The sequence below is a fragment of the Hemitrygon akajei genome, chromosome 22, assembly GCF_048418815.1.
Source record: "Hemitrygon akajei chromosome 22, sHemAka1.3, whole genome shotgun sequence".
NCBI classification, from domain to species: domain Eukaryota; kingdom Metazoa; phylum Chordata; class Chondrichthyes; order Myliobatiformes; family Dasyatidae; genus Hemitrygon; species Hemitrygon akajei.
In genome coordinates, this window is record NC_133145.1 from 41332827 (window position 1) to 41359855 (window position 27029).

General features: G+C 40.5%; 1 protein-coding gene across 1 annotated transcript in view; it reads left to right on the forward strand.

The window, feature by feature from the left end:
- Nucleotides 1-27029, forward strand: part of fasn (fatty acid synthase) — an 80587-nt gene that overhangs the window by 51432 nt on the left and 2126 nt on the right. The window contains exons 29-42 of the mRNA XM_073026080.1: nucleotides 614-792; nucleotides 1800-1919; nucleotides 4770-4892; nucleotides 5104-5327; nucleotides 8222-8423; nucleotides 9378-9529; nucleotides 11485-11576; nucleotides 12052-12203; nucleotides 14309-14554; nucleotides 17597-17785; nucleotides 18590-18814; nucleotides 19662-19882; nucleotides 21309-21407; nucleotides 24264-24515. Coding sequence (XP_072882181.1) covers nucleotides 614-792; nucleotides 1800-1919; nucleotides 4770-4892; nucleotides 5104-5327; nucleotides 8222-8423; nucleotides 9378-9529; nucleotides 11485-11576; nucleotides 12052-12203; nucleotides 14309-14554; nucleotides 17597-17785; nucleotides 18590-18814; nucleotides 19662-19882; nucleotides 21309-21407; nucleotides 24264-24515 — 2476 coding nt within the window. The remainder of the gene's footprint in view (nucleotides 1-613; nucleotides 793-1799; nucleotides 1920-4769; nucleotides 4893-5103; nucleotides 5328-8221; nucleotides 8424-9377; nucleotides 9530-11484; nucleotides 11577-12051; nucleotides 12204-14308; nucleotides 14555-17596; nucleotides 17786-18589; nucleotides 18815-19661; nucleotides 19883-21308; nucleotides 21408-24263; nucleotides 24516-27029) is intronic.

Consider the following 27029-nt stretch of genomic DNA (forward strand, 5'->3'; position numbering starts at 1 on the left):
CCTGTTTTCCTCTTTCTCTCCCCACCCCCGTTGGGCCAGCAACAGCTCTCTTTGACTAAATGCGGAATCACTGCAGCTGGCTCAGTTTCTCCTGTCTACCTAGTTGGTTGATAACTGAGACCTGTTTTGTCCTCATTTGCACCCCTTTAAGGGCACGTGCAAACAAATGGGTGTTCTTTATTTATCGCAGGAAGACTGCTAATCATTATCTTCACACGTGGCTGATGAAAGTTTAGAGTTATGGAATCAACATTGGCCTTCAAAGCTGTTCATTTTAACTTCTTTTTTACCCCCCCCCCCCCCAAATTCTGTAGATGCTGAAGCCAATGAGAAGAAAATCTTTCCTTGCTAAGTGTAGAACAGGGATTGTAAACCATGTAAATCAGTAGTACGTTTGGTAAATTTACTCCATGATGGGAGTTCCACAGTTTCACATGGTTATGATTTCTATTTGTGCGGTTTTATCTGTGTTACGCACGTACAATTGCAGGCCAGATTGTTAATGAGCCATGTTCAAAACAGAATAGCTGTATGTTAGTATAGCTGTCTTTTACAGATTCAGTGCATGGAAAACTTGCTTGGCTATTATTCTCATACTGTGCTCTTTGTTAAGGACTTTGGAAGAAGCTGCTTCAGTCCCTGTTGTTTATGCGACTGCATACTATGCATTAGTAGTGCGAGGTCGAATGAAGAAGAACGAGAGTGTACTTATCCATTCAGGGTCTGGGGGCGTTGGACAGGCTGCCATTTCTATCGCGCTCAGCATGGGATGCCGTGTCTTTACCACAGTTGGTAAGTGAAATTAAAAAGAAAAGATGCATCTTTTAAAATCATTGATCATCAGAAGTCATTTGGCCCATTGGGTCCATGGCCAGCTGAAAATGGAGCCATTTATGTTCCTCCATTCTCACCTCTTGGTCAACTGCCTTGGTTCTTCAGATCACACCTATCTACCCTTTTTTTTTTAAAGTGTCCCTTTCAGCAATCAACTTCCAAACCAACTACTACGAGGAAATCTGCAAATGCTGGAAATTCAAACAACACACACAAAATGCTGGTGGAACACAGCAGGCCAGGCAGCATCTATAGGAAGAAGCACTGTCGACGTTTTGGGCCGAGACCCTTTATCATGACTGACGAAGGTCCTGATGAAGGGTCTCGGCCTGAAACATCAACAGTGCTTCTTCCTATAGATACTGCCTGGCTTGCTGTGTTCCACCATCATTTTGTGTGTGTGTTGTCCAAACCAACTACTCTTCAGTTTGTTCCCTTGATTCTCCGCTAGGTCTTCAACCGATTATTTATGCCAATTGAGCGAGTCCTTCCTGTTTACTCTCGACCCACATTACAAAACATTATGGCTCTCAATTAAATTGGCCCCTCTGTTGGCCATGTAAACAGCATCCTTGGCTAAGTGTATCCATGCATTAGCATGACGTAACATATCTTTAGAGAGATCTTACTAACTACAATTTAATGGTATCTGAATGTGTGACTGTAATGTGTTGGCTTACTGCATTTGTGATTTACCAGCTTTGAAGGTGGGAACAAAATCAGTAAAAGTGTTTCTAGTCTTTAACATTGGCTGCTGATGAATGTTTTTGTAATAAATGTATCAGTGTGTTTATTAATTAAGTTGAATGTTTTCGTAATTCTTCATTAAATATGGAGACACACTTTTCTGATTTATATAGTTGGCACGTAAATAGAATAGGCTTAAAAAGAATTAATTAAGTCTATTAATTAAAAGGGCACCTCTGTCGAGTGGTATTGATAAATTGTCTAATTGTTCCACGCAGGGTCTGCAGAGAAGCGCGCCTACCTTCAGCAACAATTTCCACAGCTGAATGACGAGTCCTTTGCAAATTCTCGAGACACTACCTTTGAGCAGCATGTGCTGCGGGTAACTGGTGGTAAAGGTAGGTTCTTTGTATTGTTTAACTAGACTAGCTAAGACAAGTCCATTGTTCCAGTTCATTTGTGGTAAAAGATCTTGCTAAGCATCTCTAGATTAGGGAATGATGGTTAAATTCGTTAGTCCACCTAGTGGTTCTGTTAGGGCCGTTTGAAATACCTTTTAAATAGCCAGTGAGTTATGCAAATATAAACTAGGAATGCAATTAGACATAGAGCACCTGTAGTCTGTGTTACCCACACTTCTAAAGATGGGTTTATTTATATTCTACAGTAGTTTGTAACTAATCCTGCTTCCTTGATCCAGACTGAGTACTTGTCATTGTCTGTGCTACTAATAGAAGTGCTTAGTTCCATTGGAGAGTAATTTATAATTGGGCTGCTTGCCAGATGACATACTGAAAGCAGTTCTAAGGAGATAAGACAAAGGGAGGCAGGTTCTTCAATGTCCTTGATTTTTGCACACTCATTCTTTTGGATGTTGATGGTAACTTCACAGAATTTTCCGGAACACATTATGAAATTATCCTTTCGCGGAGGAAGGTGTGAATTGAATCAAGTATCAGGGTAATCAGCTGCCAAATTCTGATCACGTATTTTAAATTCCATAAGAATATAAGACATTAGAAACAGAAATTAGCTCATCAGAACTATCGAGTCTGCTTCTGCCATTCAATCATGAAGGATTTATTATCCCTCTTAACCCTATACTCCTGCCCTCTCCCCGTAACCTTTGATGACCATGCTAGTCAAGAACCTATCAACCTCCAATGTACCCAATGAATTGGCCTCCACAGCCATCTGTAGCATTGAATTCCATATGTTTGCCACCCGCTGACTAAAGACGTCCCTCCTCGTCTCTGTTCTAAAGAAGCTGTGCCCCTGGTCCTAGACTCCATCGCTACTGGAAACATCCTCTCCATCTCCAATCTATCTAGGCCTTTCAATTTTGATATGTTTCAAAGAAATCACCTTCTACCCCCCCCCCCCCCCCCAAAACCAAGTTAGAATTCCAGGTTTATTTAGATCTAAAGCCATCCTTTTAAACTGATGAACTTCTGTGGATTATCACTAGTAGATTCTGTAACAGTCTGCACCTGTAGATTTCCCATTGACGTGACTTGTGACCGGTTTCAGTTTATGGGTCCTAACTGCTCTTGATAGTCTATTTTGGATCAGTTTTACGTTTATTCAATAGGAAAGAACTAGGAGTTGGTGTTGATCCTTCAAGTCTGCTTCACCATTCATGGCTGCCCTTGTTCTTCCATTCCGTTTTTCCTGTGTTGTTCCCTTGTATCTTGATTTTTTTTTTTCCTTGTATTCTTCCAATTTCTAAATGGACATTGAACCCATGAACACTACCTCACTACTTATTTCTATTTTTTTTGCACTAATTTTAATTGAACTATTTAATAGACGTATATATACACTTAAAGTAACTCAGTTTTTTCCCTCTATATTTATCATGTATTTCATTGTACTGCTGCTTAAAGTTAACAAATTTCACAACATGCACCAGTGATATTAAATCTGATTCTGATACTTGGATACCCATATCTATATGTTGACCTGTGAGAATTTCAAAAATCCACCTCTCCTTAATTAACTTCTCCTCCTCTTGACCTTACACAGATCTATCTCTTATTCTGTCACCAGTTCCAGACTCATTAGAGAGTGAGAATTTTCTTCCTGCTTTTACAGGATCAACCCTGTGAGAATTTTGGAAGTTCTAATGAGATTACCCTCTGCCACAGTGCCAGAAAGTAGACACAAAGTCTACTCAATCTATCCTCATTGACCAAACACATCATCTTTGGAACTAGTCTACTGAGTCTTCCATACATTGCCTCAGGTTTGAGTGCATCATTTCTCGGGTGACGAGACCAAAGCTGTATACAATATTCCAGCTGCTGAGATTAGTACCTATTAGAAGAAATGATCTTAAATCCTTCAGACCAAACCTAGACTAGGCAACTGTTCTGCAAGAGTACCTGCAATCTGTCTGCAGCAGCATTCTTGAGCTTTCCCATTGCATGTCACTTCATCTCCCCTTCCCATTCCCACAACGTGTTTGGCTCCACCTTCTTCGCTGCTACAGTGAGGCCAAATGCAAACTGGAAGAGCAGCAACTTGTAGTCTGCATTGGTAGCCAGAAGCCCATTGGCATGAACATCGAATTTTCCAATTTAAAGTAACCCTCACCTTGTTTTCATTTATCACTCCCCATACTACCTGAGGATCTTTCTCCCTTTCACCTTTTACATCGCTCCTAACCTCCCTCTCATTGTTACCAAGACTCATTAACCTGGTTCATCTGGTTCCATGTGCCCATTACCCCACATACTTATCTACCTCGTTTCTTTATTGGTTCACCCTTGCTCACCTGGTTCTATATAGGCATCTGGTTCCACCTATCATCTACCAGCCTCGGAGGGTATTGCCCCTCCCTCTCACTTCTACATTCTGACCATCATCCCTCCACAGTCAGTCCTGCTTGATCACTAGATTCTTCCAGCAGTGTTTCTCACTCCAGACTCAAGCACCTGCTGTGCCTTGCATCTTCAAATGGGTTTTGCCTGCTACTAATGATAATCTTTCCACCTCTTGAAACCACATGAACGTGATAAGCATGATGAGAAAAATGCATAACGAAGATAACGTCAACTTCTTGCCCACGGTTTAACGGCACAGTGCATGTTTGTGCTGTGGTTGGCTTGAAATGGCTTTGCAATTTTAGAAAATGAGCTGATCTAGGAAGCTCTTTAAGGTCCTTACCAAAGTGTTCACGGAATAGTAAGAATGATTTTCAAACGATTTCTGGCTGATTTATCGGTGTGTAATGTAATTACCTGCAGGAGTCAATTTGGTACTGAATTCGTTAGCTGAAGAGAAGCTGCAGGCCAGTCTCCGTTGCCTCGCTCGACACGGACGCTTCCTTGAGATAGGCAAATATGACCTTTCTAACAACAATCCACTTGGTAAGCATTCTGGTGTAAATGGAACTGGAGAAACCGGTTGACTTTTTTTTTTCATTTCACCTGTAATAGTTTACTCATTTTCTGTATGTCCAAATTCAAATTATTTTAATCCATGATTGATTGAATCAAAGTGTCGTCCAGATGGTGCACTTTCTACTTGTGTATGAATTTGGTTTCAAGTTTAAGTTCAATAAATGTTTCTTGCCTTCAGGAATGGCTGTCTTCCTGAAGAATGTTGCATTCCACGGAATCCTACTTGATGCCTTGTTCGAAGATGGAAACAGTGAGTGGGAGGAGGTTTCCCAGCTGTTGAAGGACGGGATTCGCAGTGGAGTGGTCAAACCTCTGAAGACCACGGTGTTTGATCGAGATGATGTGGAATCTGCCTTCCGGTTTATGGCGCAGGGTAAACATATCGGAAAAGTTGTTTTGAAGGTGAGGTAAATGCCTGCAAGAAATTGAATCTCAAGGTACAGACGTTTGTAGTATATGGTAACATATACATACTTCGCTAATAAACTTATCTTGAACTTCAGGATTGAAGAAAATCTTGTCACATAATGGTTCCTCAAAATTGTCTACTTCAGCAAGATGTCTACAGTTAGGATTATCAGAAAAGCAGCTGCTTTTTAAATGGTTCAAGAGAATCAAGATCACCTGTAGTGTCAAATATTATGGACCTGAGCCAAATCTAAGCCAAAATTGTGCTTCTGCTAATCACCTTCCAACAAACTGACAAGACTAGCTATACATAAAAATATCAGGAATGAAACAAACCTATGCAACAAATTCAAAATAAGTTTGTAAAGCAAATGAATTAAGTACCATATGCAAATATTCTTTGAAAAAGCAGCATGTGGTAACTGCCTTTTGACATGGTGTCTAGGGGAAACTAAATATTTGTAAACAAAAATATATATAGCACATGGTGCTAATCTTAATTTGAATAAAGACCGAGCAGTCAAAATCCATATAAGAAGAATAGAATAAGGTTTTGCATACAGATATTGCTTTCAATTGATAGCAGTGTAATTTTTATATCCATCTGGGTCCTTGGGTGAGAGGTGCTCACAGACGTTTGTAAGTAATAGTGAATTCTTCTTTGGAGACATCTAAAATGGGGAGATATCTGTGATTCACTGAGTACTTGTGGTTTCTCCTACTAGCTGAGGTTTAACTATTAATTCCCCATATGATGGCAGAGGAATAAGAATCAGTGGTTACACCTGATTATTTCAAATAGAACAAGAGGACATTTAAAACAAATAAGGTTTTTTTAGGATTGGACTATATTGGAACATCATAAAGGACTCCTCCCATCCTGTGCACGGACTGTTTGATCTGCTTCCGTCTGGTAGGCGCTTCAGATCCCTCCAGACTAAGACTAATAGGCACTGGAGAAGTTTTTTCCCTACTGCGGTCACTTTGCTGAACAGTTAACTGCCGGTTAACTGTCGGCTAACTATTACTTGGATTGCACTACCTGTATGTATAATCTATATTTTCATTTATATTTATCATTATTATTGTTATAAGCAGAGAGACAACATCTGCCGGAAGTAAATTCCTTGTATGTGCACAGGTACTTGGCGATTAAAGTCTGATTCTGATATTCAGAAATGAAAATAACATTTAGATATTTGGAATAGTTAGCAAATGATGCAACAATCATGAAGGAGCTGGGAAAGTAATGGTCAGCATTGCAGGTTGACATTATTTCTACTGTTTGGAATTCTGGGAGAGGAATCACCAATTCTAAACTGTTACCTACCAAGTGAGGAGAGAGATCAAGAAGGTTTTTTTTTCATTTGAGAGCTATGCCCGGTGAGAGGCTGAGAAGGGCCATTGCAATCTCCAAGGAAATGCTGAATCAGTGTTTAATCTAGAAGCAGGATTGGGGCTGAGGGCTGAGTGAGAGATTAGTTTTCTGCTGCTCTAACAAATGGTTGCAGTACACAGTGAACCAGCCTGTGTCTTGTAGTAATTTTCACCAATTCTGTGATTTCAGTACAGCATTATTTCCTTCTCCCTCTGACCGACTCGAGTAAGCAGTTGTCTGCTGATCTAGGGATTTGACATAAATTTTGCCACCGTAGCTGACATATTTCCATTCAAGCTAGGACCAGTTTGAGTGATCACAAGATGACTGGTTTTAATTCCACTTAAAATGGGTCAATTTTAATTCCACGTCTCATTCCCATTCACCCATTTTAATCCCACTTACCATTCCCATTCCGATATGTCTATCCGTGGCCTCCTCTGCTGTCGTGATGAGGCCACACTTAGGAACACCTTGTATTCTGTTTGGATAGCCTCCAACCTGATAGTATGAACATTGATTTCTCGAACTTCCAGTCATGACACCCCACCTTGCCATTTCCCATCCCCTTTTCCCTCTCCTTGTCTGCCCATTGCCCCCACCCCCGGTGCTCCTCCCCCCCTTTCTTCCATGGCCTTCTGTCTCCTAATTCCCAGCTCTTTACTTCATCCCCTCCCCCTTCAGGTTTCACCTGTCACCTTGTGTGTGTGTGTGTGTGTGTGCAGATTTTCTCTTGTAAATGACTGGATTGTTATTTTAAAAATCCATCTCATTTACTATCCATTTCAATTCAACTTCCCATTCTGACATGCTGGTCCAAGGCCTCCTTTGCTGCTGTAATGAAGCCAGTTTCACGTTGGAGGAGCAACAGCTCACTTTCCACCCCAACCTAATGGCGTGAACATTGATTTCTTCAACTTCTGGTAATTTCTTCCCTCTTCCCTCCTTTTTTTCCATTCCCAATTCTGGTTACACTCTCACCCCTTCTCCTCATCTGCCCATCACCTCCCTCTAGTTCACCACCTTCCCTTCTTCTCTAGTCCACTGATCTTCCTATTAGATTCCTTCTTCAGCCCTTGACCTCATCCACCCATCACCTCCTAGCTTCTCACTCACTACATTACCACTCCCCACCCACCCATCTTCCTCCTATCTACTCTCACCCGTCACCTGCCAGATTGTTATCTCCCCCCACCCCCACCTTTTTAATTTTGGCTTCTACCTTTCTTTCCAGTCCCGATGAAGGATCTCGGCCTGAAATATTAATTGTTTATTCTACACCACGGATGCTGCCTGACCTGCTGAGTTCCTCCAGTATTTTGTGTGCTTTGCTCAAGATTTCCAACATCTGTAGAATCTATTGTGTTGTCATCTACTAATTTCCTCCAAGGAAGGAAATGAACTATGCTGACCCTTGGAGCATTTGTAGTTCCAGATGCACAGAAATGTGTTCTTCACTAATCTGTTCTCAGTTCAGACTCAGTAAATCCAATGGTGTCTCTCCAAACAGGTCCGAGAAGAGGAAGGCAAATCTCCAACTACGTACTCTGACCAGCTCTCCATTGCTGCAGTTCCTCGTACTGCATGTCCAGCAACAAAGTCTTACATCATCACAGGAGGTCTCGGAGGGTTTGGCTTGGAGTTAGCAAATTGGCTGATTGAGAGGGGTGCTAGGAAACTTGTGCTGACTTCCCGATCTGGAATACGGAATGGTTAGTCATTAAAACTGTTGTTTGTGTGATGTCTGAGGTGTTTGCTTGACTAATAAGGCAGTCATCTCCAAGTAATTAATTTATTAATTTTGTATTTGATTTACCGAGAGCATGGAATAGGCCATATGCTGCCCAGAGATCCCCCAATTTAATCCTTGCCTAATCACGGGCAATTTACAACGACCAACCGGTACATCTTTGAACAGTGGTTGGGGAAGCCAGAGCATCCGGTGGAAACCCACACTGTCACGGGGAGAATGCACCAATTGCTTACGGGCAGCACCAGGATTGAACCAGGGTCGCCTGTACTGTAAAGTGTATTAACCACTACACTACCGTACTTCCTAGTTGTACTAATTATACTTGCAATAATGTAAGCACTCTGGAAAAAGATGTACTTGAAACTAATGGTGCTTACGTTTCTGGAGAAGGAGAGGGATTTTGTATATTATAGGACTAGAACAATTTGGTTGTTAAATTTGTTAGTATTCTTTTCCATCTCCAGTTTACCCAAAGTAAAATTGTACTTCAAAGTAATTTTTGAAATATCTTCATTCACTTTGAGCTTTTTGTAGAATTACAGCTCTCCTGTGTGGCTTCAATGTTCTATTAAGCAGAAATAAATCTATACTGAGCATTGATCTTTTAAACAAATAATTGCCATATTCTCTAATTCCTGGGCATTTTGGGTCAAGCTGTAAGCACACTGATTTATGTTGTAAATGCATAAATTTCCTTCTGCTAATTTGCCTCATACAGTTTGATGCCAATAATGGGGAAAGTGAATTTGGTACACACCATTATTTACTTGTTAGGGATTTTTAACTTCTCCTAAGCCAAGGTCACAAAATGCTTTGTGGAATTGAATAACTTTAATGCAATTATTATTTTTTTTAAGTACATTTTGCATTTTCGGCATCGCTGTTTCCATTGAAATTTTGTGCTTTGTTCCAGGGTATCAGGCTAAGCGGGTGCGAGAATGGAAGGAAATGGGGATAGATGTCCTTGTTTCCACCAGTGATGTTTGCTCCTTAGAGGGCACACAGCGTCTTATTGCAGAGGCTTCTGGTCTTGGCCCTGTGGGCGGCATCTTCCACCTTGCTATGGTGAGTTCAGAACTTCAGTGTTGTGTGAATTTTAAAGCTGGATTAAAATTAATTGGATACGACAGGCCTGAATTTGTGCTTGCTTATCACTTCAACAAAAGTGATTCCTGGGCTAAATCTAACCAAGCTGCTGTTGGAGTTTGTGAAGGAAGAGAAGTGGGTGCAGTTACTATTACAAGAAAGAAGGTGCTCGAAAATCTGAAAGACCTAAAGGTACATAGTTCACCCGGACCAGATGAACTGCATCTTGGGGTTCTGAAAGAAGTAGCGTTAGAGATTGTGGTGGCATTAGAAATGATCTTTCAAAAATCATTGGACTCTGGCATGGTGCCAGAGGATTAGTGGTGTTCCGCAGGGGTCAGAGACTAGTGGTGTTCCGCAGGGGTCGGTGTTGGGACCACTTCTTTTTATGCTATATATAAATGATTTTAGATGATGGAATAGATGGCTTTGTTGGCAGGTTTGCAGATGATATGAAGATTGGTGGAGGAGCAGGTAGTGTTGAGGAAACAGGTAGGATGCAGAAGAACTTAGATTAGGAGAATGAGCAAGAAAGTGTGCAATGTTGGAAAATGCATGGTCATGCACTTTGGTAGTAGAAATAAATGTGTAGACTATTTTCTAAATGGGGAGAAAATCCAAAAATCAGAGATGCAAGGAGACTTGGGAGTCCTTGTGCAGAAAACCCTAAAGATTAGCTTGCAGGTTGAGTCAGTGGTGAAGAAGGCAAATGCCATATTAGCATTCATTTCATGAGGTCTAGCATACAAGAGCAAGGATGTGATGCTGAGGCTTTATAAGGCACTGGTGAGGCCTCACCTTGAGTATTGTGAACAGTTTTGGGTCCCTCATCTTAGAAAAGATGTGCTGGCATTGGAGAGGGGCCAGTGGAGATTCACAAGGATGATTCCCAGGAATGAAAGGGTTATCATACAAGGAATGTTTGATGGGTCTGTACTTGCTGGATTTCAAAGAGATTCCCCCTCATCCTTCTGAAATCTTGAAATCCTTCTGAATGTTGATAGGCCTAGACAGAGTCGATGTGGAAAGGATGTTTCCCATGGTGGGAGAGTCTAGGACAAGAGGACACTACCTCAGGATAGAGAGGCACACTTTCAGAACAAAGATGCGGAGAAATTTCTTTAGCCAAAGGGTGGTAAATTTGTGGAATTTGTTGGGTGTATTTAAGGCAGAGATTGATGGGTTCTTGAATGAACATGGCATCAAAGGTTACGGGGAGAAGGCCCGGGAACTAGGGTTGAGGAGGAGAAAAAAGCGATCAGCCATGATTGAATGGCGGAGCAGACTTGACGGGCAAGATGGCCTAATTCTGCTCCTATGTCTCATGGTCTAAGTTGAAAATCTTTGAGAGCCATTAAATTTAATGGAGATGTTTTTCACCTCTCGTTGCCATGGAAATGAGAAGTACCATAATATGCTGGAAGGAATTGGGTGAAGGTGGTTGCTATTTTCAGATGGCTTTGCCAACATCCTAGAAATAATTAACCAGTTTTATTAATTTTCTTTCAGGGGAAGTCCCAAATATTATGTCTGCAAATAACCCCACAGCCTAAAATCGAGTTTAAAAATATTTAAAATTCAGCTTCTACCCATATTCAGATCTGATGTTTTTCATTTCTTAGATGTGTTGATGGCAAGGTCTTGAAAAGGTGGTGGGGAGACACCATATTGAGCTGCTGTAGCCCTTCTGATGAAGGTGCTTCCTCAGCATGAGTGGGTGGGGAGATACAGGATTTGGAAATGTGGTGTTCCTTCATTTTGACCGTGTCTGAATCTGGATTGGGGAAAATGTCTCCAAATGACTTCAAATCTGATTGATTACAGTTCTGCAATAATCTAGTGAGCAGATTCTTTGTAATATATCATGTTTCACTTAAAACACAAACATCTTCAATTTTGAAGAAATCTCAGTTGAGTTGTTTTTTATACTGCAGGTTTTAAGAGATGCCCTATTAGAAAACCTGACTCCTGATCTCTTCAAGATTGTTAATCAGCCAAAATACGATGGCACTATTCACCTGGACAGGCAAGTAAATGTTGAAAATCTTTGAGAGGGGAGTGATGGGAAAGAAAATCATATTATAGTGGATGTTTCATTTGAGCAATCTGTTCATCTATATTATTGAAAACCAATTTGCATGCTCTTCTGAATAAATGATTGGCCTTTCAATTATGATGCCTTTCACATTATGTAACATGATTCATTTGCTTTGTCAAGGTAATGTGAGGCAGATCATTGCCAAATCATTTCAAAAATGTATGCTTCCAGTAGCATTGACTCTTCCCAACAACCTTTATTTAGGGATACTGTGGGCTTGGTAATAGCTACATTATTCTTGGTCTTATTTTAAACATTATTACATCTCATATTCATATTTAATGCAGCCAATTAAAACTGGCTACTTAACTCATTGAATTTGATCAAGTTCAAGTTTATTTTCATTTGACAGTACATATATACAACCAAATTAATTAACTTAGCTGCATTTAATCTCTTTTAGGGTCAGTAGGGAGAAATGCTCAGCCCTAGATTATTTTGTTGTCTTCTCCTCTGTGAGCTGTGGCTATGGAACCGCTGGCCAGAGCAACTATGGTTTTGCAAATTCCACCATGGAACGTATTTGTGAGCAGAGATGCCGTGACGGATTGGCAGGTATGTGGTAATTGTTGGAAGGAAATATCCAAAATGTTTGTTCTTGTGTGAAGATCTTCCAAAGTGAGTTGGTTATTAAATGAATGCACTTCTAATGCATTAGATATATATATATGTGGAATATGTTGCTGAAATAAACAGAGTTTAATGGCATTGGCTTGCTGTAATTATGTGCAAATGGTTGAGAGGGGAGCAGCCAGATGATTTGTAGTATCCCACTACTTGAGCAGCAGTTGGCCTTCAACCTGCCAATGGGTTTGGTTATTATACGTTCACCTCGCTCTCTGAAAGTTGTGCCAGCTTCTTTGTTCTCATTGGCTTCCTATGTAATGGAATTTTACCTGGAAAACGTATTGCAGTATCCAACCTACTGCCCCTGCAAGTAAGTGTTGGCAGAAATCTTAGTTTGTTGTCCTCTGAAAGTGGAAGTATTTTTGAGAGATTTGTTTTCACATTGCAAAATAACCTTTCCAGATTTGGAACAGAACAATTACACTGCCTTAGATTTGTTACAGCTAGTAAATTTGAGGAGCCTTACGGATGTTAAAATGTGATATTTTCTCTTGGCCCATTTTTTTTTTTCCTCTTGTGTCTCTTACTCTGTACCCAGTTTCACATGATGCTACTTCTCAAAGTAGTTGAGGAGATGAGCTAGGGATACCCAAACTTTAGTTTGAAGTCAAATTTTCAAATTGCTCTACTAGGCACAAATATGTCCTGTGACATCAAATACATCCTCCTCCTCCAAATATATGGTATTGTGGAAGTTGCGGAAGAACCACATTAGGGAGGGAATTGTGCAGCTTTGGGGGAGGTAATGGGGTGTGAAGGAGAAATTATATGTTTCTAGAACAGAGGTGAGAGATTTTGCGGGTGCTGGAATTCCAGAGTAACACGCACAAAATGCTCAGCAGCTCAGACAGCATCTATGGAAAGGAATAAAGATTCAATGTTTTGGACCGAGACCCTTCATCAGATCCTGATGCAGATTTCAACCCTCTAGTTAAGATTTATTCTAGTGCTTTCATGGACGAGGCTAACAGAGTTGATCATTGTGAAGTGATGGGGGAACACTGTTTGAGGCTGTGCGCATCCAGGTACTTGTAGCCCAGAAGTGCTAGCAATAACTTTGGCTGAACATCTTCTGAAAATGGCCCTAAAACCCAAAAGATGTGGACACTGGTGCAGGAGGAAAAAACCCTTGTATCATCCAGATTCCTGGCCACTATGTTTCTCACTTGGAGCTTGTAAGGAATATTTCATCATTTCATTTTGAGAATTTAAGATCTATCTAAATGAGCGTTCTGCCAGAACAACTGATCCAGCAAATTCTGGGGTGTTATATTTTCCTTTTAGTGAATGACTGTGTGCAGTCTCCCTTCCAGTGTTCAGTTCTCCCCAGCCAGCTCCCTCACACACCCATGAAAAAATCTTGATTTAAAAAAAAACAAAAAACAACTTTTTGTAATGACTATTTGTTATTAATGTTCTGGAGAACAGCCTATTTATCAATCATTGTCTTCCAGTTGCTAGAACTGGGATATCAGCCAATTTAACATTAAATGTTATTATTGTGAAGTAATGTGAATCTAATTTGTCAGCTAGTTTACCTCTGCACATCTATTGGTGTCAATTCTGCTTCTGGTGTATTGTGCAGTGAGTGGTTTTGTGAGGATAGGAAAAAATGAGACAGTACTGTACTCAAATAATCAGTAATTGTACTTGGCATCTCAAAATATCTTCTCATTCAAATTCTGTCCTTTGTACAATGACCTACCTTTGACATCATATTTGCTTTCCATCTTGTTGCAATTTGGCACCACTCCCAAAAGCAATTACTCATCCAATAACATAACAGCATTATATATATATTTATTTATTTTTATATTGTTTTCCTTTATAATACTTGAATAATGGAGCTCAGGAATAAAGGGATATGTAATATGTCCAAATAAAACTTGAGCATTCAACCGGAAACATTTAAATGAGAAATAGTTTGAATGCAGTAATGAAGGAGTGTAAAAGTATGGCAAGCTACCTGAGGATGGTTAAGTTTATTTCGTTAATTTACACAATGAGTATTTTTTGATTTTTTTTTAAATTAGGTCTAGCCATACAGTGGGGTGCCATTGGAGATGTGGGTGTCATCTTGGAAACTATGGGTGATAACGACACAGTAATTGGTGGAACTTTGCCTCAGAAGATCAGCTCCTGTTTAGATGTTCTGGACCAGTTCCTGAATCAGTCTCATCCAGTTATGTGCAGCTTTGTCCTTGCTCAGAAGGCAGTGGTTATGAAGACTGATGGCAGTGGCCAAAGGGATCTCATTGAGGCTGTTGTCCATATACTCGGTAAGCTTTGCTGATTCAAGTTGTGGCCAGTATGCTTTTCAGCTATGTATTTCTCTGATGGAAAAATATTGATTTTTACGATTATTGTGTAGTTAGTGCATCTTAATGTGAAAATAGGTTATGTATCTTAACTGTTTTAAGTTATAAGATTTTCCCGTGAGGAAGCCATGCTGACTAGGGCCTATTTTATCATGTGCCTCCAAGTACCCCAAAACACATCGTTAACAATCTGACATCTTTCCAACCACTCAGATCAGACAAACTGGCCTATAGTTTTGTTTCTTCTGCCTCTCCCTTCTTGAAGAGTGGAGTGACATTTGTAATTTTCCAATATTCCAAAACCATTCCAGAATCTAGTTTGTTTATTTATTTTGAAAGATCGTTGCTTATGTCTCCACAATCTCTTCAGCCGCCTCTTTCAGAAACCTGGGGTGTACATCATCTGGTGCAGGTGACTTAACTATATAAAGAACTTTCCGTTTCCAAAGAACCTTCTCCCTAGTAATGGTAACTTCACACACTTTATGATTCCTGATACCTGGTAGTGTCTTCCACAGTAAAGACTGATGCAAAATACTCCAGTTCATCCGCCATTTCCTTGCCCCCGTTATTACTCTCCAGCATAGTTTTCCAGGGGTCTGATATCCTCTTTTGCCTTGCTTTTACACCTTGTTATCTGAAGAAACTTTAGGTATCCTCTTTAATATTATTGGCTAGCTAGCTTTTTATTCCATCTTTATCTTAATGACTTTTTGGTTGCCTTCTGTTGGTTTTTAACAGCTTCCCAAACCTTTAACTTCTCACTATTTTTTTGCTCTATTATATGCCCTCTCTTCAGCTTTTATGTTGGCTTTGACTTCCCTTGTCAGCCATGGTTGTTTCATCTTGCCTTCAGAACACTTGTTCCTCTCTGGGATGTTTATATCATTTGCCTTCCGAATTGCTTCCCAAATTTCCAGCCATTACTACTCTGCCATCATCCCTGCCAGTGTTCTTTTCCAATCAGTCCTGGCTAACTCCTCTCTCAAGCCTCTGCAATTTCTTTTACTCCACTGTAATGCTGATACATCTGACTTTAACTTCTTGTTCTCAAATTTCAGGGTGAATTTGATCATATTATGATCACTTGTCCCAAAATGTTATTTTACCTTAAGCTGTCCAATTAATTCTGGTTCATTGCACAATACCCAGTCCAGAATAACTGATCATCTAGTGGGATCAACCACAATCTGCTCTAAAATGCCATCTTGTAGGCATTTTAGAAATTTTCCCCCTCGTGGAATGCAGTACCAACCCGATTTTTTCCAAATCCACCTGCATATTGAAATCTCCCATTGTAATATTTAGGCCACATCCTTGCTACTATTTGGGGGGCCTATATATGACTGTTTTTACCCTTGTGGTTCTGTAGCTCTATCCACACGATTCAGCACCTTCTGCCCTATGTCACCTCTTCCTAATGATTTGATTTCTTTTTTTTTTACTAGCAGAGCAATGCCACCTCCTCTGCCTTCTTGCCTGTCCTTTCAATACAATGTGTATCCTTGGATGTTAATCTCCCAGCTATAATCTTCTTCTAGCCAATATTCTGCTGTTCTGTCCTCCTTTCCAGCCTGATGAATGGTTTTGACCTGAAACGTCAACTGTCCATTTCTCTCCACAGATTGACCTGTTAAGTTTCTCCAGCATTTTGTGTGCTCCAGATTTCCAGCAATATCTCTTGTCTCAATATTACCTCCTGTAATAAAATGACTTGTGTATCTGTACCCATGGTTTAATTTAAGCTACTATTTCACACGATTGTTAATGTACCTTTTGATCTATCCACTAAGTGGCTCTGATCACTTTGTTTCCCCATTCTCTTTAACATTTCTCCCTGTAAGGTTTGAGTTCTCTGGCTACCCTTGTAACACTACTCATACTCAAGTTAAATGCAGTTTAACTCATTTGAAAATTATTAGCCTTGCAATACATTAAGATCCACATTAACAAATCAAAGTTCATATAAATTTTCATAAAATAAGATTATTCCTCATTATTTTTCAAAAATTCTGATTAAAGTATGCTTGTCAACTCTATTATAGTCATTTTACAACAAATTGTCTATAAATCATGAAATTCCACAACATACCATAAAGATTGGTTGGGTACGATCTAGCTGGAAATGCTTTCGACAGACCTTTGCCTCATCAAATTTCTGCCATTCGCTCATAAGTGTGTTGAGGGTATAATTCAGTGTTGACCTGGGCACCAAATCAGGTTAACTGACTGTCAAATACTTGGATTGACACTATATTGACCTTGGATATCTACACATTTCAGCTGATCCAATTCTGTAAGCTATATGTCACCTTGAATTTTAACCCACCCACACTTCCTGTTGACTCTGTAATGGGACATGATTTAGAATGCACTGCTGATTCCAATGTGTTATGTTTTTTTTTGCTGCAAGTGTTGGCAGACCATTAAGCTCTGAATGTGTGGTGGTCAAGTCCTTTCATTACTTTACAAATAAACATGCATTTTAGATATTATCCTTGAATCATAATGTGAAGAGTTACTCCTGGTGGTTATGCCTTAATTGAATTCTGCAAGTCATGTGTCACGTTGAATTCTAACCCATTTGCACTTCTTGTTGACTCTGGGTTAGGACATGGTTTGCAGTGCACCAGTCATGGTCTAAATGCTTTAACAGTGTTAGTGGAATCGGCTCATCTTGCGGTTGTTTGAGACTTGAAACCACTTGTTTCAGATACTTAAGTATATCAGAAGAATCTTACAGCATTGTGAAAGTAAAAAGACCGTTTACAAACACTTATAAGTAGGCATTTCAAACAATAATGAATGTACATAACTGACAGCAGCATAAAGGTTTGAAGCTTGACATGATTTCTCGTACACAATAATTAGCTCATTGGGAACTTGCTATTCACAGATTTAACCATAATAGAATTTAATACAACCAGTGACTTTGCAGTGACCATGTAATCAGCCGCTGACCTTCATCTATTGAGCTAAAATTCTGCTCTTTACTCCTCCAAGGTGCACGTGATGTTAACGGCTTGAATCCAGATGCAACTCTTGCTGACCTAGGCCTTGACTCTCTGATGGCAGTGGAAGTACGACAAACTCTTGAAAGGGACTATGAAATAGTTATGACGATGAGAGAAATCCGACAACTCACCATCAATAAACTGCGCGAACTAGTGGATAAATCTAGCAGTACCGGAGGTAGGAACATGAATTTATTTATTTTTTTGCTGTTCCAGCAAAACGGCACACCAAGGTGTATTTGTTGTTATACATGAAGTGCAGGGGGTTCCCAGAATCTGCTGTTTGAACAGGTCTGCAGATATAGGATGATATGGTAACACACTTGGCCAGAACCAGCCTGTCCCAGAGTCTATGCTGCTTTAATCTCTATCTCTTCCCTTTTTACCAGATTTTTCTGAAAAACCTTTGCTTTGAAGATAATTTGTTGATCTCACTCTTCAAAGAGTCAGTTGAGCTCGAATCCACCTCATTTTTTGAGGAAGAGTGTTCCACATTTCTATTATGCCTTGTATCAGAAGAATAATTTAACACTTCAATGGGTTGAAAGCAAAAATAAATCTTTTCCGTCTTGTGTACCGATTTCTTATTTTCCCAACATGGCAAGCTTGGAATGACCTTGGCATCTGAATGTGGAGGAAATCTTCTTCCAATGACCCTCCCTTTTAAAGCATAATGACAGTGAAGGATAGACGATTAATGTGGGATGCTTTCTTCCTCCTTAAACATTGCATGAATAAGAACATGTTAATGCTTTTCAAGTAACACCTTTTGAACTGTTAAGGGCCGGTGTGGCAGGTGCTCTTGTACCTTGGCTTACAGCAAAATCCGGCTCAGTTCTTCAAGCTGCTTTCTGATACTAGTCGTGTTGCAGTTTCTGCGGATGTTAATTTCTATCAATATATATTGTGATGATGCATATTTCAAGTACAAATTTAAAGCACATAACCTTGCTTTAGGTAATTAATATGTTCTTTGATACAGAATCAAAACCTGCTCCCCTGACGCCAGTAGACACGCAGCTGAAAGAGCTGGACCTCAATGTTCTACTTGTCAATCCTGAAGGTTCAACCATCACCCAGCTGAATAACGTGGAGAGTAATGAGCGCCCTCTCTTCTTTGTCCATCCAATTGAGGGGTCGGTTGAAGCCTTCAAGACCCTTGCATCCAAAGTCAGCATTCCCTGCTATGGTCTTCAGTGTACACAAGGTAAATTCATGAATATGCTCCCATCACTATGGAAATTTTGGGAGAATATTCCTCTTGGAGTTTGGGGGGGGGGGGGGTGGGAAATGAATAAATGTTAAGATTCTAGCTAGATTTTATGCAGCATTACCTATATAAAGTATATTTGCTATTCATTAAGCATTGCAAAATTCTAATTTTTAACAAGATTTTATCAAAGTATTAGTACTGTACCTGAAAACAACATTAAGGTGATTTTGTAAGCACAGATGCAGCTGTTTTACTTTGCCAAAATTTCCATAGTCTTGGAGAGCTCCAAAGCAGTCTAGCTGAAATCCTGGACTGTATTTGTCTACCAGCAATGGTAGTACAAACAGTCTTTGTTTTTGTTATACTGTATATTTACAAAACCAAAGTTCAATCGGATGCTTTTGTCATTCGAGTGGCATCTGCATTCCCCATAGTAGTACTATGAAGAAACTACTGTTCCACTTCACTGCTGTGGTCTTTTTAAAAAAAAAAATATCATTATTTTTTAAAATTAAATATTCCTGTCAAATTTCTCAATCCTGCCTCTCCCTCCCCACTCCTCCCCATTCCACAGGTAAGGGGCAGAGGATTGTTTTGGAGAACTGGGTTTTCTGCTCTCAATATGTATAAAACAAATTTATTTATTGGTAGTATTTATCCACGGTATTGATATTGGTTTATTATTGTCACATGTACCAAGGTTCAGTGAAATGCTTTCATTTGCATGCCGTAATGGCATATCTTGTCGAGGATAAATGATTGTATTCTACGTAGTAAAAAGAAATGAAATGCAGGATGTAACAGTGTGGATTAATTGAAGTTGTTCTGTTTTCCGATGCAGCCGCTCCCCTGGATAGTATTCCCAACCTGGCTTCCTATTATCTGAGCTGCATTAAACAGGTTCAGCCGGAGGGACCCTACAGAATTGCCGGCTATTCCTTCGGTGCCTGTGTGGCATTTGAAATCTGCACACAGTTACAAGCGCAGGCCAGCATGCCACGACCTGTTGACTGCCTTATTTTACTTGATGGTTCCCACTCTTACGTGGCAGCATACACTCAGGTATCAAGCGATGTTAAGATTCTATCTTTAATATCTTGCAAATTGCCTGAACTCAACAGACCTGTTTTTTTTTCTCTCTCTCTCCTTATTCACACCTCACTCCCAAATTCTGATTAACCCACCTCCAGAAATTGTTCCATTTAAGGTTCTGTTGAAGGAAAAATATGCGAAATGTCTTCCCTTGCCTGAATAACCTGTTCTGAATTTCCATTTTGCACAATGCCTCCTATTTTGGTGTAGATCTGTTCTTGCCCCATTGTTATCTGCTCTGCATCTTCCCAGATCACAAGTGAACACGGTGAAGACTCTAATTTGACCGCCCCCCCACCAGTGGAGATTCCTCAGAATGGTGGTGGCCTGTGCTCACTTCTCATGAGATCATCTTTTTTTCAAACTTAGAATTATAGAAACTGATAGTGACTTAAGTAGAAGAAGCTTCATGGGCAAAATCAAAAAATTGTTTCCCTAATTGGAAACTGGTAGTATTACTTCAAAGTTCGAAGTGAATTTATTACCAAAGTACATGCATATCTCTATATGACCTTGAGATTAATTTTCTTACAGGCATTCACAGTAGAACAAAGTAGTACAAGTAATTAATTAAAATAACTGCTGGCAAAGACTGGCAAATAACTAATGTGGAGAACAAAAACTGCACAAATACAAGAAATAAATAAATGATACTGGAGGAACTCAGCAGGTCGGGCAGCATCCGTTGAAACGAGCAGTCAACCTTTCGGGCCGAGACCCTTCGTCAGGACTGAAGAGGGAGGGGGCAGGGGCCCTATAAAGAAGCTGGGGGAGGGTAGGAAGGAGAAGGCTGGTAGGTGCCAGGTGAAAAACCAGAAAGAGGAAGGATCATATACCATCTGGGTAGTCTCCAAACCCTTGGCATGAACATTGAGTTCTCCAACTTCCAGTAATTCCCTTCCCCCATCCCAGTTTCACTCTGCTTCCTCCTCCAGCTGCCTATCACCTCTCTCATGATTCTGCCTTCTACTACACATAGTGCTTTCCCCTTACATTCCTCCTTCACCTCTCCTGCCTATCCCCTCCCCCACCCCTTGACCAGCCTTCTCCTTCCCACCCTCCCCCCACCTTCTTTATAGGGCCCCTACCCCCTCCCTCTTCAGTCCTGACGAAGGGTCTCGGCCCGAAATGTTAACTGCTCGTTCCCATGGATGCTGCCCAACTTGCCGAGTTCCTGCAGCGTGTTGTACGTGTTGCTTTGACCACAGCATCTGCAGTGTACTTTGTGTTTAATAAATGATACTGAAAGCATACTTGACCCCCTTTCTTTCTCCTCTCCCCCCCCACCCCCACACACACACATGCAATCTTAGAGAAATATCTACTCCTAGACCTTTTTTAACCCTGTTTGTTTCCTAAGATCAGCCCTAATGGTCCTGTTTCCATACACTTTTAGAGTTACAAAGCAAAGCTGACTACCGGCAATGACGCTGAAGCAGAAACCAAAGCGATGTGTGCATTCGTTGGGCAGTTCACAAACGCAGAACACAACAAGGTAAGTTCTGTGAAAAATGAATGAGTTTTCACAAATGCAGGTGTGTCACGTACCCCATGACGGGTTAAAGAACCAGTAGAAATGGAAAACACTTTGGAGTCTGGTATTGCTAATAACTAATAGCGTTTATTAGTAACTATGCAAAATATTAATATAAATGCAGATATATTAAACAGGTTAACAATGACTATATATTTACAAGTGTGGAAATAGAAAAAAACATGCTTCTTCAAGCCTAGGGGTGAATGAATACAGTCTTACAATGATGAAGAAAGTTCAGTCCAGTTCGTGGTATTTAGTTGAGTAGATTTGGAGAAAGAGAGAGAGGGGTGTGTAGGTCTTCAGGTGAGCTGATGACAATCTTCCCATTGTCCTCTGAAATCCTTTCAAAGTCACCGACTGTGACCATAACAAAGGCGACCATTCTTCCGTGGTGGAATTATCAACCCAGGCCAGGGTTGGGCACACAAATAACTCCCCACCGGTCACACCTTTTCTGCACTGCGAGAGCCACTGATCAGTTTCCCCGAATCGATCCTCCGAAACCCACCTACCCATGGGCACAAGCAAGCTCATCCAGTGTCCAAAACCATGTGTCCGGCAGCTGACCTGGCATTTATCTCAGCGTGCTGAACACCAGCTGCCCATCAAACTGCTCCGCCCTGCTCTCTCTGTAAGAACTGACAAGCAGGCAGTGCCCTTGTAGAAACGTAAGCAAACTGCCGAGAAACCATAACATCAATCTTCCGAGCATTCTTCGCCTCTCTGTCTCATAATAACAAGTTCTCTGCGTTGGACACCTCCCTCTCACTCTTTCTTTTTAAGAGCACAGTTCACAGGGTCAATTCAGGACCCTGTCACAGGTGTGAGAGAAAAGTAACTCTTGCAAAATGCTGTGGGGACTCAGCAGGACAGGCAGCGCCTCTGGAGAGAAAAAGGCCGTCGGCATTTTGGGCTGAGAACCTTTCAACGGGACTGAAAAGAAAAATGGCAAAGGCCACAATAAAGGGGAGCTGTTTAGTGGGGGGGGGGGGGAAATTATGTGAGAAACTGGCGGGTAATAGATGGAAGAGTGAAAGGGCTGAAGAAGAAAGAATCTGAAAAGAGAACAGTAGACTGTGGAGGGGTGAAGGTGGGGAACCAGAGGAAAGGTAGTGTGTGGTTAATGGGCAGGTCGTGAGAGCAGAGGAGGGGGAAAAGGGTGAAGGGGTCTTAGCAATCAGGGAAGTCAAAGAGGTGGTCAGGAAGGAGCGGTTACTGGAAGGTAGAATGATTGATGTGGATGCCACCAACACGAACATTGAAGTGTTGTTCCTCCAGTCTGTCTGGCCTCAGTGTGGCAGCAGAGAAGGCCATGGGCAGGCTTGTCACTGGGGGAATGGGAATTGAAACTAAAGTGACTGGCCATCGGGAGATCCTGACTGTTACCGTGGGCAAAGTGATGTGTTCGAAGAAGCAATCACCCAGTCTGCGTTGGGGCTCACCAGTGTAGGGGAGGCCACACTGGAAGCACCAGATACAACGAGCATCCCTCATGGATTCACATGTGAAGCGTTGGGCCTCATCATTGTCACAACAATTCCAGTGTGAACACCAGTTAATTACATGTCATAAACATCACTGGTATCTCTAAACAAGTGACGTTGAGGAGATAAGTTAGTCTTCCCCATTATCCTGTGGGTCTTCATTAAACTCCACTCCGAGCAATGGAGCAGAAATAATTGTAATTTAATGATTGAGCTTGGTGTTCAGTTTTAACATAGCTAACTTGTAATCGCTGTAGATCCAATGTACAGTAATGACATCTATGTTTCAACTGCAATAAATATTGCCATGCTATTCGGAATATTTAGAGAAGTTTCTTGATGGTGTTCTCTTCCTGCCTTTCAGCTTAGAATTTAGAATCTGGAATCAGATTTATTATCATATGATGTGAAATTTGTTGTTTTGTAACAGTAATGCAGTGGAAAACCAAAAAATGTATAAATTACAAAAATGAATAAACAGCGCAAAGTAAAGGAATGACCAGGGAGTATTTATGGACTGTTCAGAAAGCTGATGGTGGAGGAGAAGAAACTTCTCTAAATTCCTTGAGCTTAGATACTCAGGTTCTTGTACCACATCCTTGATAGTAGCAAGAAGAAGTGGCCGTGTCCTGGATGGTGCAGGTCCTTAAAAATGGATGCTGCCTTCTTGAGGCCCCTTATCTTGATAGAAATGGAGAGTGTGGAAGCCCTAGGGGAAAAAGGAACCCATCAGCCTTGCAGATTACATGTTGCTCATGATAACAGGAGCACTGAAAGACTCAAATTGTTGAATTGTTTGGGTTAGAGATTATTGGAAAAACAATAAATTGTACATTATCTCCAAATCTAATTATTTTAACAATGCCACATTCTTCATGAAACAATGTAAAACTTTCCCTCATTCTTATTGTGTTGTTTTATTTTAAACAAGGAGCTGAGACATGTTATAGTATGTTATAGTGATTTTTTTAATAAGTTGGGCTTATTTTCCAAATAAAGCAGAATAGTTATGAACCTGTTAAATTTCAAAGAAATGCAGAAAAATTAAGCTCTAGTTCTATTCTAAAGCAGCGTTGAGGATGGCTTGCATCCTTTCTATCTTTGTGCTTCTAAAATGGCCAATGAAACCAAAATGGGATCCACTACCTCTGCCAAAGGCTGGCCAAAAGCAGTCTGACTGCATAGGTGGGCACCTTTTTTTTGGGCAGGTGGTCTTTGGCAAGTCCTGAGATTCTCCTTGAACTTGTAAGTTGGTGACGTCTGAGAATTTTTGTACAGCTGACTAATGTGGCTGGTGAAAGATTAACCATTAACATCCTGCTTTCTACAGCTCTTTGAGAAGTTACTGCCTCTGGAGAACTTGCAAGCAAGAGTCAATGCAGTTGTTGATATGATCATCACAAGCCATAAAGGCATTAACCGTAACACGCTCAGCTTTGCAGCTACTGCCTTCTATTACAAACTTAAAGCAGCGGATGAGTATGTCCCGGCATCTAAATTCGGTGGAAATATCACACTGCTGCGGGCAAAGACAACTCATGAACTTCAGGAAGGTCTTGGTGGAGATTACCAACTTTCAGAGGTGAGCTGTTGAAAACTTATAGACGGTTCTCTCTTTTTCTAGCTTGTGCTCTGTCTCCCTTGTTCGCATGCTTGCACTGTCTCCTATAGTTCCATTTGATAACAGAAATGGATACATTTGGAAACAGTAGAGTTTGTTTAGTTTCTCTTGCAAACCGCATTGAAAATGTTACTTTGTGTCCGAACAATCTGCCACTTTGACAATACTTTTAGATATCTATCTAAATATCGCCTTTTATGATTCATTATTACTGTTGGAAAAAGTGCTGTGAAGTACTTTTGGATGCTTTGCTATGTTAAAGGGGGCATATAAATATGTTGTAGTTTCCCTCATGCCTTATCTGCCACGGCCTTTTTTCCTTATGAAACCACCTGCTCTCCTTGGCTGCATAAGTCTAGGGAATACCACTCTGGTCCAGTCAAACCCGTGAGATTGAGATGGCTCTCCTGCCCCAAACCCTGGTTTGTATGGATGCTGTGTAATTTGTTACCCTGTTGCGACTCAGTGCCAAGAAATAACAGACAGCACACTGCATGTGATTAAAGGAATTGTATTTATGAATCTTAACTAAAGGCTTAGTAAAGAAAAAGTGCAAAGGGCCCATTTATAATTTAATAGCCAAAATTGCACACATTGGAGCTCACCTTGAACTTGTCTGGCACTCGTGCGCTGGGCACACGGTCAGTGTGAAAGCATAAAGCACCTCCTGAACATCGCTTGCAATCCATCTCGACCCACCGGGTCATATCCTACAGCCGATTTGCCCCAGCGTCATCTTTCTTTGTCTCCCGCCGAACAAAACGGCCCAACTCACACCGGTGTCAGGCACACAACGCAAAAGCACACTCCCCTCATTGGACGGCTCGCGTTGCAAAGCATCCGTAATCTCTAACCAGACTCCAGACACTGCTTCCACAAGAAGACCATTACATTAGCAGTGAAGCCTTTCCCAGGGTGTTACACTGGTATGCAGTCTGGTGGCTCTGGGCTGTCATGGTACAGAAAAGGAGGTCAAATCTATTAAAAATAATAGCTAAACAAAATGTTCTTCCTTCCCCCCCCCCCCCCGCCCTCCCCCTTTTTTAAACTGGTAACTTGAATTGAGGGGAAAGATACCTGAAAGAGCTTACTATACTCTTTGGCATCTGCTTTTTAAGAAGTGTGCCCTTCAAATGTCACTGGTCTTTTAAAGTCTAAATTTAGATGTCAATTCTCATACATCCAAAAGACAAAGTTAAAGAGTAGAAGCATATCAAATTTGCTTGGAATTAGGAAAGACCCCATAGAACTTGGGGCTGGGAGAAAGAAAATGCACGTGCACACACACCCACCAGTGGAGGGAGACACAAATCAAAAGACCAATAGACAAGTAGTCAAACGTCTGTCAGCGGGCAAAATGCTGGAATCTATAGTTTTTGAGTTAATATCAGACAAAATGGTATTATCAAATAGTTTCTTGGCGGATATCAATGACAGGATAATTTAGAGGGAACCAGAAAATGTGCACAGCTAGATATTTTCTGCTAGTTAGCCACAGTTGAGATAAATGTATCATTTTTGTATTGGCAGTCAGTAATTATAGGGTGTCGTTTGCATCAGTGCTGATGTTGTGCGTACAGTGGATTGTGGTTAACTAGGCTACAGTTAATCAGGGCAGCTGTTTATTTTGGACAACTTTTTTTTTTAAAAAAAACACAAAAACTAACCATTTATTTGGGACGCTATACCACTTAATTTGGAACAAGAGACTATTGCTGAACCAGTAACTAGCATCAGTCGCATGCACTTTTGTAGCTGTCAGATACTACACTGCGCTTAGAGTGAACAGTTTTTAAATAACATCACTTGCATGTATTTATGTTCAATAAGCAGTTAGTTTTGCCACTGATAGCTGGCAAAAAAATACGTAGTATGATACAGAACTGTTTTGCTCATTACGGTTTCAAGCATTCAGGCTTGAAGATGCCAGGAATGAAAATGAAAAAAACAATTTCACTACTTCAAGTTAGGAACTACAACAAATTAGAAACTATCGACAATCATCTTGAATGTTACAATGATAATGAAAATTTGGAAGATACAATCGTTGAAGAAAACTTGTTACCTGTAGTAGGTGTCTGTGCTGATTCTGTTAATTTACACAGAACACAACTGGATGAATTCCTCTATCCATAATTAGGAATCAGTATATAATTCTATAATACTGGAATAATATTGGTAATGTTCTAATTTGTTCTGTATTTCATTTAAATACATGATTTGTTGCTGAGTTTGTCATTTTTTAAACTATTTCCATGGTACTTGGGTTAATTAGGGAAGTCGCTTAATTGGGTCAAAATGTACTCATCCTGATATGTCCCAATTAAACACAATCTACTGTATTTATAAAGTGTTATAAAACTTTGAAGAGACTAAGTGCACTTTTTCAGATTTACTGAGGATTTCAAAAACAAGGTGGGATTTTAAGTTATCAAGTCTCTAACAAGTGGTATTTCTCTACCCACCTCCCAGGGG